The 17115-nt window shown below is 42.0% G+C and overlaps 1 protein-coding gene across 6 annotated transcripts in view; it reads right to left on the reverse strand.

The window, feature by feature from the left end:
• The window catches only part of rbfox3a (RNA binding fox-1 homolog 3a), a 531011-nt gene that overhangs the window by 178499 nt on the left and 335397 nt on the right, over positions 1-17115 (reverse strand). For all 6 annotated transcript variants that reach the window (XM_085761389.1, XM_085761388.1, XM_085761384.1 and 3 more), the window contains exon 5: positions 5650-5771. In XM_085761389.1, coding sequence (XP_085617515.1) covers positions 5650-5771 — 122 coding nt within the window. The remainder of the gene's footprint in view (positions 1-5649; positions 5772-17115) is intronic.

Consider the following 17115-nt stretch of genomic DNA (forward strand, 5'->3'; position numbering starts at 1 on the left):
GCCACTCTGCAAAGCTCACATGTACTTCCTTCCTACTAATGGAAGGGAGGGAGGAGAAGTGGAGAAATGTTGAGACGCTCCTGATGGAAAGATGAGGTTGAAGGAAGGAAACCAAGGAAAGGTAATAAAAAAAAAAGAGGACACCACTTTGGTTTGGTAATTTATAATGAAGCTATGTTTTGTATGACACTACTTGAGACAAGCAAACACTAATTTGATGAAATATGTATCAGTTTATATCAGTTCCATCATGTGATTGTTCTCCTGCTTTTTAATCACCCCTTAAGTCCCTCCTAATCACCTTGGATGAAAGTAATATAACCACCCTCTGATGATTTATAGCGTGTTGCACTGAACTTTATAGAGAAAAAAAAGCCTTGTTGTGATCTATTAGTGGAGCACAATCGCCTAATAAAAACACATAACTGTGAGAGTTTGTATTCATCTTAAAAAGGTCATTGTTTTCTGTCCAAATGTTAAAATGGTTCTTTTCTGTTTTATGAAGATTTAATGTGATGAGAAAGATAGGCTTGCTGTCAGTGCAAAGGATCCTCATTATGGCATCTCCCTCTGTGCTGGTGACGGCTGGGTCAGAGACAGTAGATTTGGATGTTGCCTATCTGTTCATACTTCTAAAGCACATTGAGTTGCCTTGGTATGAAATGTGCTATATCAATAAAGATGCCTTGCCTTGCCTAATGATCACCATATCTCAGTAAAGCTTTATGGGAATTTCTTCAAATTTGACACAGACATTGCTTTAGACTCAAAAATCAACTGCTACTGTAGATTTTTTTTTGTGGTAAAAGGTCAATGGTCACTGTTATCCCAAAAACATATTTTAACCATAAGTTATATAGCTATATAGTTTTAGGAGTAGGTTTGTTCCCTTTAATTGTCGGCGCAAGCTATTTTTTAGAACGGCAGAGCAGAGCCGCCCGCAAGCTGCTCAGAGCTATGCTATGGAGGAGGCTGATGGGATTTCTTGGATTCCCTCATCAAACCAATCAAATACACAATCCAACAACTCCAAAACGCTCTTGTGGATAAGTTGTGACCTGCACATTCACCACGCTATGAGATAATAACGGAACGTTACGAGACAGAGTTGTTTTTAAGGCAAAGGCAGGGACGGCTTGCCGAAAAACTGCCCCCGATGGAAACGCACATCAGCAGTTTTGCATGAATTTACCTCGAAAAAAACTCCCGACTATAGGGATTATGGCAATGGGCTAATTTGCCAAAATGTTGAACTATCCCTTTAAAAATTCATAAAATTAAAAAAATGAAGGTGTGAGGATAAAATGAAGTGACAGATAACATATTATATCCAAATTGTCAACTTCAATGGTCAACTGTGACTCCATAAATGAATGAACAATAAACATATGATGGCTTCTCTATATAAATCTTTATATATAAACCTACGTAGATTAGTGTCTACACTAACAAAGGGATGTTGTCCCATACTGCAGCAGCATGGCTTTACTTGTTTAGTAGTTTGTGGAGCTCTGTGACACAGCAGAGTGAGATGCATCAGGACTGCTGTTTTGGCTTTCTGTTATGGGATTTTGTGACAACAACAAAATTATATAAAATATCACCAGACTCATTCCTTAAATGATCCATTTCAGTTCAAGTGTTTCTCAATCTACTTTAAGGTGAAAAGTCGCCACAACACCTCAGTGGACAAATTGTTAGAGAGACCACAAAGAGAAAAGGGCTGATCCCATAATGTGTGTCAACGCACTGGAATTTCTTCTCTCAGCAAACTAGAAACTAGTAGACATGCATCATAGGTCCAATACACACACACTCGCACACACACACACTGTACACTATGTATTGTATTAACACATCCTTGCTTGCAGAGCAGTTGTCTTCATCATCAGTTCTGGGTGCACCATAAACTCAGTGGTCTGTCTCTTCATTTTCAATAAGCTCAATTAACACTCCAGCCTACAGTGCAGTTTAATTATGAGATGAGACATGGGTTTTACACATCTGCATACACAGCTGTATGCAACCCCTGCAGCAAACAGGCATCAAAATGACCCTTGGTCAAATGTTAAAGAACTTTTAATACATCAAACCTCAGAGAAAATAAAAATCTAATTTTTCTTGCTCTCGGTTCAGGGATTTTCCCCCCAGCCTTTCTCGCGGAGCATTTGAGGTTCTGAGATATTTTTAGCCTCCTCTGCACGTCCGGCATGTTTAAGATCTAGCCACAGATTCTCAGTGATGTTCAGGTCAGAGAAGTTGTGAAGGCCACTTCCAAAAGCCTCAGTCGGTGTTTCTTGAAGTGGTTCATGGAGAACTTTGAGGTTTGATTTGGATGATTATCCTGTTGTAGAAGTTAGTCTTTAATGCTGCAGTGAGCAGTGGTGAAGCTAAGCTTTATATACTTAGATGTTAAATGCTCAGTGTGGAAGTGCTGCTGGAGCCTCTGTATACAGTAAAAGCAGAAAGAAAGAAACTGGGTGACACTGTGAAGTATGGTGGGATCCTGGGACCTTTTACTTGGAGGTCTCTTCCTCTCAACTCACAGGACACAAGACATCCGTGCTGGGAGCCACTTACATTGTATCAAGTCTCATTGATAACTTCCACATATTCTTGAGGCTGTTACAGGCAGCTGAATTATCCACATTGTGTCATTTTATCCGTAACTAACAGACCAGAGGATTAAATCCAGCACTGAACACTGAATACAACAAACTCAGTTGAAGAATCAGAGATTCACTGATGTTCTTGAGCAGAGACAGGAAGTCTCTGAGGGGCTGGGAGCTGAGCTGCATCACATTTGCTTTTTTCTCCAATAACTTAAGATCAAGAGGTCTGAAGACTAAAATCCTTCATCCAGTTAAAGGCATCGCCGGAAACAATTGAGGCGTAAAAACTGGAGTTTGACAAAAGTCCATGTTGACCACAACAGTGACACATGCACATACAGTAGGGGATATGATGTTACTGAATATGACACCATGGAAATGTGTGGGACAATGTGCAACTTAAATGGCTAAAACTTAGGATTAAAATGGACACTGTGGCCAATGAGGTCAAAGGGAAAGCAACCTGGAAACAATTCTTATGGATACTAATGTAAGGATGCTGATTGTAATTGTTTAGTTTGTATATACAGTACCACTTTCATGTTCCATCATTATTTTTGTGCTTGAATTGTATGGTCAAGATGACCTTTTAAACATGTTAAGCTTGATTCCTTTTTTTTTTTTGTAGTTAGTAAAATAATAATAATTGAAACAAAATGTCTAGTCATATTTTAGACTCTTTGATGTGGAAAAGTTGATTAGTTGGTCATGTTTTCTTTCACTTCATGGCTAATAAAAAGTCCATACAAAATTCTTGTATTTCCTATCCCAAGTGTCATAATGAAAACACCAGGTGATTAAAAATACTGAACACTGACACAACACACAACAACCACTGCAGCCTGGAAATATTATAATCAACATTCCATCTGAGCCCATGTATGGTTCAGTGCAGACCGATGCATGTTTACTACATAGTATCAATAACCAAGCAACAAATACCATCATCATCATCATCGATATCAACACCGACATGTTTGTTTTTCATTTTAAACTTTACTGTTTGCTTTCTTACTGTGCACTGCATCTGAATGAATGTGCGAATGACTGGATGGATGAATGATGGGATGAATGATTGAATGAATGAATAGAGCCATGAAAAGTGAATGAGGAGTTGGAAGATGCCAGCTGTTAATGCAGGCACGTATGTTTGTTAGAGAGCTCTCACTGACACTCAACATCTGCAATGCACTGAATCATTTAAAATAGCAGCTCTATGTGTGTGTGTGTGTGTGTGTGTGTGTGTGTGTGTGTGTGTGTGTGCCATTACAGCATCATTGTTAATAAAACATGACCAATATAGCTACTAATAATTTTTGATGATATCAGCTGCTATGTAGGAATTCACAGTTAAAATATTCACAATGTTGAGAATAAATACTCTCGATGCGCAGCTTGAAAAACAGCTTTTCAAAAATGTGTCAGAACAACTAGTTTCCAATTTTGAAATTGTAATAATTGATCTGAATTCACCTAGGGAATAAAACAAAACAAATAATAGAGAATAATAATTTTACCATAAACTAAAATCAGCAATGAGAGGCGTTAAGCAAACAGAAAAACGTGCAATGTGTGTGTGTGTGTCTCACAGTCTCACAGGCGCGAGCGATCAGACTGTGCCAGCAAATATCCTCTGTTGTATCCTGACAGGGAGACAACATCGATATCTATCAAATATAACATTTATCAGCAGTTCAATAAAACAGAACCGCGCAATCAGCGAGTGACATGGAAGATATTACAGCCTAATTCAAAGTTAATTGAAATACCACTAATATTGCATCAGTTTGTGTTAATGATAGAAGCCAATCCATTATTTACGAGGCTGATCCGAGAGTATAGCAACAACAACAACTAGCAGCCATGCAGCCTTCACTGTATATAACGTGAACCCTGAAGGAAACCTCATCACTGTTCACCCCCGCCACAAACAGTCACATGGAGGACATCCCAAACCTGCTGCAGTGGTTCCTTCTTTAGGTGAGTAGATGCTATTAGACATACAATACAAGCCTTACAGCAGCTCACTGTCTGTCTCTGGGAAATCTGTGATTTGTCTCATTGCCATCAGCAGTTTCAATAAGGTTAATGAGGACAGAGGACAGAGGACAGGAAGACTGCCTATAGGTTTCTTAAAAGCACAGATGTACGGAGGTATGCACCATGAGTCCAGTCAAATATTACGGATTATGTTCCCAAAGGAATCTCCACACATGTATGGATTTGTAGGTGAGGTAATTCAATAAAGAGTGTAACGTGCCATGAAGAGTGAACAGGGAACCTTCAGAACTGCTTGGTATTCCACCTGTTACCTTGATAAGAGTAATATTCATCTTCCTTTTCTGTGATGCATCGATACATTTTCATCATCAGTTCAATACAAGATGTTAATGAAGCTCTATGACCTGCAGGGTGAGTGTGGTGACAAAAGGAGGAACACTCACCGCTTGATAAATATGACTTCACACATCAGCACGTTTGATCTTATTGGCTCTAAGCCACATGATCAGCAAGTACAAGTTAGAAACTAAAGCCGAGTAACAACAGAGTGAAAACAAACTCAAGAACCGCTGGCAAGTTCACGAAGCGCACATCCCTCCAGGAGGTCACATCTGTACCAGTCAGCTTCCAGTGGAAACATCTGGAAACATTTGAATGGAGTTTTGTTTGGTTGCGTTACTGTGCTGCTTGCTGAAGTGGCATTTAGTGCAGCGATCAAGCACCAGAGCATGTCTGTATATAATGGGTATGCGTGTTATAGTCAACGCTACACTAAGGTGAAAGAATCAGGTTGATTAACAAGCTTTAGTGTGTTTTACAGATGTTTCCCAGACAGATGTGCTATGTTCTTCACCTTGTAATACTACAAGTAGACATGCTACCAAGGTAACCTCTGTCTCCTACAACAAATGACTGTTTCCCAAGTGGCTCTGTGATGGCAGCACAGTTACCACACTGGATGATGCAGAAGCAGCGGAGGAAGAGAAAGAGGAAGAGGGGAAGGAGTGAAAAGATTTTTAAAAAATGATGAACTGACCAGTCTGGTGACGAGGGGAACCCCGAAGTGCCAGAAGTGCTCGTTGAGCAGCCCACTGTACACCACGTTTCCAAACAGAGCGATGCTTCCTGGTTTGCACAGACCACTTCCTGGCTTGGTTTCTGTAGAATCAACATACACAGGTTATTCTTCACTACTTTATACGGTCAGTTGCAGTTGTAACATGTTATACAGATGATACTTCAGTGAAGCAGAATAGAGCCCCTTTCCCCTCCACTGTGACCAACAGACTAGACAGGTGGACTCACACTGCAGAGACGGAGGAACACAGGTAGTGTAAAGGGAAGTTGATTTATTCAGTAAAAAGTAAAAAAAAAAAAAAAAAAAAGAGTATCCAATAATCAGAGGCAGAAGTATGAAAATCTGTAGACAAACACATTAACCAGAAACTGGACTGGGTCGATACACAAAACAAAAGAGAAGATGAGGATAGACTGCTGGGGGGCTCACTGGGGGAATCAGACAAGACGACCACAGAAGGGAAGGAGAGCACAGCTTAAACACACAAGGGGTTAAAAAGACAATGAGACACAGGTGAAACACACTGAGGTTATCACAAACGGAGGAAAACTTGACAAGAAGAGGGGAATGACGCAAATGACTGACAAAATAAAACAAGAAATAAGCACAAGACAAGACAGACAGATCCTGACATCCACACCCTCCTTTAGTTCTCCATCACTTCCTGTATCACATCAATCAGAACAAACCTCCTCTTCTAAAATGAAGTTTTCTGCAAAGCTTAATTGTTTATTCTGTGTATCTGAAATTGTTCAACATCATCTACAGGGCTTAATTTATGTCCTTAATTGTTTTCTTCTTGCTTCTGCACCAAAGTTAATTAACAAAGGCTGATTTGAATTTCGAGTTAAAGTTGTGGATATTAATGGTGTGAATAGAACAATGGGAGAGAAACAGGTCGAAAGTCATGTGGGTCATATTGCATTATTAAAAGCTGGAGGTTGTGTACAGTATATGATAGGAGGAAGCTCAGGTAAATGTAAAGATCGGCCACTAATGGACCATAAAGGGAAATTTTGCAAAATAGAGGGTTATTCCTGCAACGGAACAACAAATCCCTGAACACACACACACACACACACACACACACACACACACACACACACCAGCAGTAGTATTTGCGGGTTTCTGAAAACTATAAGAGAAACAAAGCTAAAAACAGAAGAAAAGACAACAGTGCTCCCTCTGGTCTTTCTTGTTTTAAGTTGAGTAAAAACTGGCATCCATTAAAGTGTCACTTGTGCTTTTGGGGTGTGTCACAACAGCAAACGACTCACATAATGAAGAGCCAAACCGGGCCGTGCCAGGCCAGGCTTTACAAACTACACGTCTAGGTCTGACTAGAAGACTGTCTGTCACTGACTAATGCTACTTCCATTCTTCTCCTCTCACATCCTGCCTCATTTCATTCACCCTCTTTGTCCCTCTTTTTTAAAATCTCCATCACTGCAGCATCCTCATCCTCCTCTCCACTCTCCACCATCACTCCCTCCTATTTCCCTTATCCCCTCACCCTCATTATCATATGGTGTTCATGCACATTTTTCATACAAAGAATTACTACAAAGATATGGTCTGAAAGACTTAGTATTTTTTATTCACTTGTGATTTTTTAATCATTTATTCATTTGTTAGTTTATGTATTCTTGCATTATAAAACGTAGAACAAATGTTTTTCCATCAGGAGGCAGGAGGAGGACGAACACCTACACGCTAATCAGGCAGTTAGCTTAGATGTGTGAAAACTGACTGTTTAAAATCTTGTCGAGCTAGGGGCTGTTTCCATATCAACAAAGACAGAAATGCAAGGAAAACATGGATTTAGGAGGGGGAAAAAAAATTGGATGGGGAAAAAAGCAGTTATATTAATATTGATGGTTTTTTTTCCATCCAAAATCTTTTTGTTCCTCCTAAATCCATGTTTTCCTTGCGTTCTTGTCTTTGTTGATATGAAAACAGTCCCAAGCTCAACAGTCGACTAGTAAGGTCTACCCAGGAAGCTAGAGTAAACAGAGGTACATGATAAAAACACACATTAACACTGCTCTCTCATATTAACAGAGTTATGCACACTCGTGCGGTAAGGAACTGGCGGATGTTGCAAAGCATTTGTAGTGATATCTTGAGCATAGAGGCCAAAGTCGCGGTTAGAAGAACTGCCCCCATTACTTTGCTGTTTAACTGCAGTGTAGTGCAGCTAGCAGGAGGAGAGCTAGTTCCGGGCAGCACATATTTTTCTCTGATTTTTTCCTATGGTCACACTCGGGGACCTAGAGCTATAGAGCGTTACTTAGAAAATGACCAGAATTCTCCTTTAATGCCACAGCTTCCCACACACTAGCAGCACAATATGAGGAATCCCTTTGTTTACAGTTTCAGTGACAAAGATAGAAACCTTTCCATGAATCTACAGTTGTAGCTGTAAATGAAAAAAAAAAAACTATGAAGAGTTGTTTTTGATCGATCAGCTTTACTGTCAAAGAACCACCCACACTGTGGACGCCTCTTGAGCGTGTTTGTATTTTGTATGCAGTTTGGTAAGGAAACAGATTTCAGACCTGTAACTGCACTAAATGTAGATAAATGTACAAATAAATGAGTGAGTGGCAGAACATCTGCCTCTAAACAGCAATAAGAAGTGAGCTGAACATCTGTCCTGGTGTGATTCAGCAGAGGATACTGAAGGGAGCAGTCACACCTTCAACTGAGAACTTTTGCCAGTGTTCTATGTGAATCCAAAGTGTGTGACAGAGTGAAAGTTACTGATCCATTGAGAGAGGAGGCATCACTGAGCCACGACATCTACACGTACACACAAATCCATACAGCTATTGCAAACGATCACAGTGAAAATCACCCACTGCACAAACTCCTGTTACAGCCACAACGCCAACAGCACATCATATCAGCTGTCACTAATTCACATTAATTCCGTGAGTAATGTGATGGCAGGACAGAATAAAACCGGCTGCTGTCTCTTCTGTGTGCTCTCTGCAGCCATCTGTGCTCCATCTTTGAATCCGGACCTCAGTATCTGGATCAAGTAGCTTGTGAAAAAATGAGGTGGGCGGTGGCTTCACCTGTTATTTTAACATGTCTGGGACATATTTAACATTTAGGTCAATGCTGATTACATTTTGGACTGATGGCAGATACTCAGTATTGAAGGACTTTGATCAGCATTTGGAACCAAATGTTTTGGGACATCCCTACGTTTCACCATGGAAATTCATTTTACAGGATAGAAAAATGAAAAATCATCTTGAAGACCTGTCCAAAATTTGATTGTGAGGTTCTTCATGGTCCTTGGTGTTTATGCGACCCCCTGACAGTGATAGACCCACATATTAACCTCTGCCAAACGGCAAACAGTTACTTTGGAAAAGAACTGATGTGCACATTTAGTCTGTTATTGTGATCGGTGCCACCTGAGTTTTAATGGCGGTGTTCTCTCTGGACTAAACGTTTCAGTGAGCTCAAATAAACCAATCAGAGTCCAAATAAATCTCTCCAAACACCCTGGCATGAGCGCAGGCTTTTATTTAGGCAACCATGAGAGATGAGCAGGCCGCAGAGTGAATGGATGTAACGCGTCAGTCCGCAGATGTAATTACAGCACCGCCATTAATACTGGATGTGATTGCGGTGTACAACGATGAATTATGACATCTAAATAAGGCGAGCAGGTAAACGCAGCTCTGCTCTTGGGTTTCTGAGAGACACCTGAGCCAGCTCACACGCTCCCCGTCCCGCTGCACCACCGGCTCTTCCTCAGTGCCGTGGTCCGGACTTGGCTGGTTCCTGCTGGCTCGGCTGAGAATGGGCCTATCTTACATTCCATCACTCTAAGTAGTTTGGCACCAGCGCACGCACACACACACACACACGCACAGTTATGGCCTGTTGGCTTGGTATGGCCTGGTTCTTTGGCAAGTGTGTATCTGCTAGGCTTGCATCCCAGTCAACACCCCATGGGTGTGTGTCTGTGTGTGTGTGTGAGACACAGAGAGAGAGAGAGAGATTACTGCTCAGCTTCCCAACTTGGCTCACCTGATGCTGATGGCAAGAATAGAGGGAGAGGAGGAAAAGAAAATATGATTTGGGCATATGGAGGTGTTTGGAGGCCTGGGGTCTTTTGCATAGGTCTCACTCTTTCCCCCTCTCTCTCTCTTTCCTGCACATACACACTAACATACACACATTTACCCTCTGTCATCTTTAGAGAGTTGGATGTGCCCACTACACCCCCACTCTAGACCAATTTATCACCTCTCCTCCTGTGTTCAGCACCAATCTCTCTCTCTCTAAGCATTAGCTCACTTCCCAGTGTTTATAACTCTCCATCCTCCCACCAAAATGTAATTCTGTGTGTGTGTGTGTGTTTCCAACCGAGAGGGAAAAAGAAAGGATAAGAAACAGAGCAAAGGGTGGTGAGTGGTGGTCTTGTGGCTGTGTGGTGTATGTGCTGGCAGAGACACCGGTGGCGGTGATGTTATGTGCATTTGTTTGGGCGCAGCAGCCATTTTCACTGGTCAGGGTAAGAAAAGCACAGGTGCAACTATAATGAAATAACTGCGCTCCGTTGTATTCAGGTGTGCCAGCGGGACGTGCCGGTGCGACACTGGGCCAGCTCCAACGCCGGCACCACCCTGTGACTGAAGCAGCGACGTGGACCGGAGCCACTCGTTGGTTTTATTGATTATTTACACCTGCGCTGTGAAGGACTCGTCCACAGGTAACAGCTCTATAAAGATGGAGCCCATTAAAAATAATGAGTTTTACCGTTTAACTCTATCAGCCGCAGACACACGGGCACAAATCAAATCCACCTGACGTCCACCACTGTGATTAACTGTAATGCTGCTAATGAGAAAATCAATATAGTTAGATATATTTGTATGTAACAGCAGATGATACATGGAATATAATTACAGTAATCATAAAGATATGCACAAGCTGACCTGTGGAATACCTGGAATATTTCAAGTCCTTTATAATATTGATTTATGTAATATAAATCATTATAATATCCTCATAGGGCCTTTGATTGACAGGTTAAGTAACTTAAAATATGAGCTTCATGTGCTTTTTATTCATAAATTCCAATGTCACTATAATAATAATAATAATATTTGATTACATCTCATTTGTGAGAGTCAGTACTGTACATGTAAGTATATAAACCCCGAATGACATCAACAGGAGCTAAAACTGGAGTCAGCTTCAAACCTTGAGTCCAGTTAATGAGACATTTGAAGACACATATTGAGTTTGAAACACTGACTCATGTGCCATCTTTAAAAAATGGTCTAAGAAGGTGAACAGAGTCATCTCAAAGAGTTTGGATGAGTAATCATCAAGAGAATATGACTCTAAAGACACAAGACTGCCAGCTCAGTGACTTCAATAAGAGTCAGAGTGACTGATTGAAGCTGGTTGAGATCTATGTTTGTGAATGTATCATACACTGATCTTTGTGCATGGCTGCTTGGAGCCTGGTGTCCATGGCAGGACACCACAGAGGAAGCTGCTGTTTCCCCCAAAAAACATCACTCTGCACCTGCTACTGCCAAAAGAACCTTGTTGCTCTTCAACATACCAGTCAAACGTTCACACAGAACATTCGAGGTAAAGAGACAGATCCTGGTCTGGTTCAATAAAGAAAAACCTCAGCCATGACCTGTTCATTTATTCAATAACATGACCTTTCCTGAACCTTAACTGAGCTGCTTCTCTTGTCCAAACCACAGACAGGACTCTGGTGCGAAAGTCGTGCACTTTATCTACCTGCTGCCTCCCCAGCCACCTCCTTCCAACTGCACGGCCGCTCAATTATTAAGGGTTTCATTCATCCAGTACGTTACCTCTGAAGATAATACAGCCATTTCATACAAAACAGATTTCGATATTGCATTTCAGTTGCTTAAAAGCATCATTTTTGGAAATAGGAATGACCAGTGCAAAAAAGAGATGCTCTTACTACAGGAAAGAACGCCCAACCACACCACCGCTGAGGTGTGAGTAGTCTAAACCAGTTTACTATCACAAAACTATGAGATGTAACCGTCTGTAATTGCAACATTCATATTTGACCGATCCCTCAATAAAATAAAACCCCTGACGATGTGGGAAAGCTTCCTCTACACCACACGGCCCATGTTACCACCCTGAAAATGTCTTGACTCTGTCCATTTTCCTCTTCACTGCTGAGGCTCATTCTACACCCTCACTCCCTGTTAGCTGCACCTTCGTTGTCAGCTAAATGCTTAAAATATTAAGAAGTACAGTTCATCCCGAGCCCACTCTGCTGCGGCTCCATTGAAATACACTGAGTGGAAACAGAAACTTCTTGTGCTCCTCATCAAGCAATCCAAAAGAAGCCAATAAAGACTTCACAGCCCATCAAGCCGAGCAGTGGATTGGTCAGCACTGTTACTAATAACTGCTGATGAAAATCATAAAGGCCAATAAAAGCCCATGGATGAGCTGCTGTGGTTTCCTATTACCAGCCAGTCATCTGGAGACTAATATGTCTAGGACAGCATCTTAGCTAACTACGGCGGAGATTTACACGGCACTTCTGCAGAGCACGCTGCTTTAAAAAGATGCAATAAAAGGATAAATTCAAACAGCGTAAACCTTTGCTATAGGTGAGAAGCCTGATCTGAGGAGTTTTGAGGACGTCCGGGTGGACCTGCCGCCACATTACACACTGCAGAGACCACAGAGAGTGTGTCCACCTTGTGCTGCATGATGCAACCTCAAACAATGAGTGAAGCTGAGGAGAAACCCAGTCAGCAGAGATGGACAGGAGCTGCTGAGCTGCTGTTTCTGTCTGTATTTCTTTTTTTTTCTCCACATTTATTAGTGAGCAGCAACTTTGCAGAGGTCGATAAAAAGTCACTGGTCCCCCCGCCCAACCTCCTGCCCCCCACCCCCACCTCCTTTTTGTGACCAGTCTTTGTTTGGATATATTAATGTTCTGAGTGCTTTTTGCCAGACTGCATCCTGGCGTAACTTATCAATGCATGGCTAAATCAATGATTAGCATCCTTATGGATTAGCTCCAAATCATAAAAAGGGCCTTGACAAGCCATGTGGAGGAAGTAATATGATTCAATTATGCTCACTAACCTTCCCTCCGGTATAAACACCCACACATGCACACACCCACACACACTGCTGCGAACAGCAGCCTAATAAAACAGCTCTTAATTGGCACACACACCAGCGGGGCTGACTACATGTTTATTTAACATAGTGCTGCACTTATAAAAAGGTAAAACAACTAATTGGTTATTGAAGGACACTGGAAGCCAGTGTGCATGCATGCATACTTGTAGTACTGGTGACATTATGCATGTAAGACATAATGAACAAAAGAAGCACTACAGCCCTTTTGAATCTGTGGGAAATTTTACCTTAAAATACCGACCTTTTTTAAAAGTCATTAACATGAGCTTCTTCTATAGGTGAATATGATCCAGTTATCAAAATGACTCTTTGGCCTGTGTACATGGCTACATCTCACACAACACACAGCAACATCCCACTGGCCATCGAAGAAAGTGATCAAAGCACAGAAGGTCACTTACTGACTTTTCACAGCTTTCCATCACATCTCACAGTCTTTATGTGTGACTGGAACAGGGAGGAACTGTTTGACCTTAGCTCTTATTGGGTTGACTGAAGACCATGAAATTTGGTTGAAAGCTCCAAAAGCCAGCAAATATTTACACATGTTAGGGATAAACTTCCCTGCTCAAATTACACTTCAAATTTACAGCACTCAAAGAAGGATGGAAACTCTTTCCTCTGCTCTGCGGGGAACATGCATGTGTGTGCGTGTGTTCACACTGTCTGCTGAGGTGCTGCACTACTTTTCTGCATAAACTTTTCACACCACTAAAAATATCACTGTCTCCATATAGCTCCTTATAGATGGTTAAACATATGTATTTTGTTTTCCTTTCTTTTTCAAGACAAGAAGTTGTTTCAACAAAACAACTTCTTGTCTTGAAAAAGAAAGGAAGACTAAATACTACATTCGGACATAATGAACTTCTTCAATAGGTTAAACATATGGTTTATAAAATATATTGATATTTTTCTTACTGTGTCAATTTTTTCTTAGAGCACTGCATCATATGTGAAACATGAGCAACAAACCAACCACACACTTTACACACAGTCAGTGTGTTCCCCGCCTGGAGCCAAATAACACTAGTGACTAGAACGACTAGTGAAGCAGGCCTGGTGAGCGCCTGCTCCTGTCCTACGTCACGCTCTGCCTGCTGATAAAGATCCTGTCCCTGCTGCTGGAGGCGGACGTATTAAAACATAATAACAGCTACCTGGGTGTGCTGCTGATCTGCCCTACAGACAGGACTACATGAGATTCTGTGTGTGAGTGTGTGAACGATCTTTCAAACAATACCTGGCCTCAGTATCATTTCACATCCCTGATTCACTTTGCTGCAGTTTACCTCCAGGCCTTCAGCTCACCTGACTCTGTTATTTCTGTTACTGCTGCAGTTTAACCCATTTCTCTCACTCTCTTTTCCTCCTCCGCCTCTGCTCCGTCCTGGCCTTTTCTTCTTTCTTCTTCTCCTCAACCAATCCTTCCAACTTTCCAGTCCAACCGACATCTTCATCCTCTTCCTTTCATCTTCTTCCTCCATTTTGAGTATATTCTTGCCACTCCATCTTCCCTGCTCTGTTCTCTTCCCATTACTTTGTGTTCCACCTCTTTACCTTCAATTTTTTATGCATAACTCTTTTTCTACCTTTCGTCCTTTCTTTCCCCTCCTCCTACTTTCTTATTTTCATCCTTGCTAATTTTAAGAACTTTCTTCACCCACCCAAATCCCTTTTTTTTTACCCCTCTTTCCTCCTCCCCTCAATTCCTCACTTGTTTGCAGCATTTTGTATTTATCCCCTTGTTTCCACTTTTACTTACTCTGACATCTCGTTGAACGTACACAACACTTTTCCTTTACCCCTGCCCTCTCCTCTACCTTACACTTCATAAATATTTTTTCTTAGCTCTCACTCCACCTATCCTCCTCACTTCCTGCCTTGCTCCATCCTTTCATCTCCCTCATATTTCCTCCATCCCTCCCTTCCTCTCTAGCTTCCTCCATCCATCGTCGCCTCTCGCTTGGCTCTCCACCAGGGACAGCTGGTTAGGTGGGTCTGCCTGTTCCTGTCAGTTTAACCGCCATGGCTGCCTGGCCAGCAGGACTTTGATCCACTGCCAACAGCCTCCAGCCCCGGCAGGGCCACAGGCGTGCCAGACCAGGGGCCCTTGAGCACTCAAACTCTTTCCCGCCATGGCACCCTGAGTGTGAGCAGCATGAAGTGGCCGCCACCCCCCCACCCGCCTGTAGAATGTGCACGGAGGACTTTGCCAAGAGGGACGTGGAGGAAAAGGAGGGAGGAAATGTGACGGAGGAGGAGGACCAATGATAGCTGTGTATGTATTTATGTGTATGTGTGTGTGTGTGTTGGGTTGAGTTTTTGGGTGTGGGGTGGGGTGGGGCGGGGTGTACATCAGCCTGGATCATCACTCTCTGCTGATGATCCAGCAAATTAGCAAACGGGAAACCCCCAGAGGCTCCGGCTTGTGATGAAGATGCCAGATTTTAAATTGAGATGTGAAGAATCGCACAAGTTTGGAGACAAATGTTGCTGCACACACACTTGTAGGCGAGGGAGGGTGAGCCAAGGAAGGGCTCTGAGACACAGGCTGACACACACAGATAAAAGCTGTTCTTTGTAGTAAGAGGCTTTCGAGCAATCATTCACAATCCGACCAGAGCCAGTGCAAGAGAAGCGACTTGGCATTCAGCTGCTGGCATTAAGTCCTTAACTCGAATTACCACCAAACACAAATAGTATAATGTAAACGCTGCGCGGCACGCCGTTTGCTTCAAATATGTTCTCGCATGAGTTTGGAAATGTGCCTCTCTCCGTCTCTCTCTCCTGGAATCGGAGCACCTCAGTCAACAGCTGCTTTGTGAGGATTCCCGTGGGGCTGCCGGGGCCGCGGGGAGGGGTCGCTACAGCTTTGTGCTGGCTTCTCCTCATGTCGCCTGTTTATTCTGGAGACTAAGCACTACAAAGCCAGCTAACTGTAAAACAATTAGATTAGCATAAATATGTTCAATTATACATGCAGATTTAAGGCCCGGCGCCTTTTTGCAACAGGGAGAGAACCAACTGAATTATTCACTATGTACAAATATTAGTTAAATCAGATCGAAACAACAGGAAGCAAATACGACTTCATTATTTCACAGTGGCCTGGGAGTGCACCATATGCCCCTGTCCACATTTGTTAAACATTTTTTTACTGTGTTTACTCACTGTTTGCCACAGGGATACAGGAAATATGAATATATGCACAGAGAGGGAGAGCGTGTAGAAGGCTGGAAGTTAAGACGAGGTTGACGATGCCACTTGCAGCTTCATGTGGCTCAGAGAAAGAGGTTTAGAAGAAATATTGAGTAATGACAATATTCAGCGTGTCACTGGTCATTCTCCCTCCTCCTAGACTCAGATGTAAAGATAAAGCACACCTGGTCTTACTGTAGGGGTTTCAGTCCATGTTTAGTCTTTTGTTTGAGTTATTATTAATGCATCTTTTAATAATTACTGATTTTATGAGCCAATTAAAAAAAAAATCTTGCTTAAACCTGCTAACAGGCTTTAGCCAGTGTTGTGACTGAGCGCGTTCAATGAACGATCGTTCATATTTTGGGCGAACGTGAACTGAACACTGTATTTCCGCTTAATGAATGTTATTGTGAACACGTTCATTATGGCGTTTGTGAACGGCGCTCTCTCACAGCATGACTTCCTTCAAGAGTGTGCCAGATTTCCATAGAGCCTTCCAGCTAAAACACTCCGTAAACAGGCCTTAATATGTAGTGGAAAACCACCCAATCTGGCAACACCTATCAGCTGTTTGGATGGAAGAGGCAGAGTGATACAGTGCGCAATAGTTACTTTTCCTGGTAATTAATTAGCCTACTTTCATCATGTTGTAACTCAGTTACTTTTTGGGGAAAGTAACTAATTACCTTTTGAAAGTAACATGCCAAACACTGCTTAAAACTGATCAAATAATTGCTGTCTGTAGTTCTAAATGGGGCAATAATTTTGAAAACTAATAGCTTGCAGCAACACATTGAAAAAAAAAAGAAAAAAGAAAAAAGAACTATGAACTAGTTCATTTTAAAATTTGTGAATTGAACTTTGAACTCGTTCATGTAGAAAGTGAACTTTCCCAACTCTGTCTTTAGCTTTGGCAGTATAAAAGCTTCAGATTACAGTACTTCCACTCACGGGTCCAGTGACTCATGGATAGTTATCTGTTCCATGTTAACCTGCAAATGTAACTGTAAGATCTTTCAGAACAAC

This window comes from Trachurus japonicus, chromosome 19 (assembly GCF_045865225.1).
Source record: "Trachurus japonicus isolate A0001 chromosome 19, Traja_1.0".
Classification (NCBI taxonomy): Eukaryota; Metazoa; Chordata; class Actinopteri; order Carangiformes; family Carangidae; genus Trachurus; species Trachurus japonicus.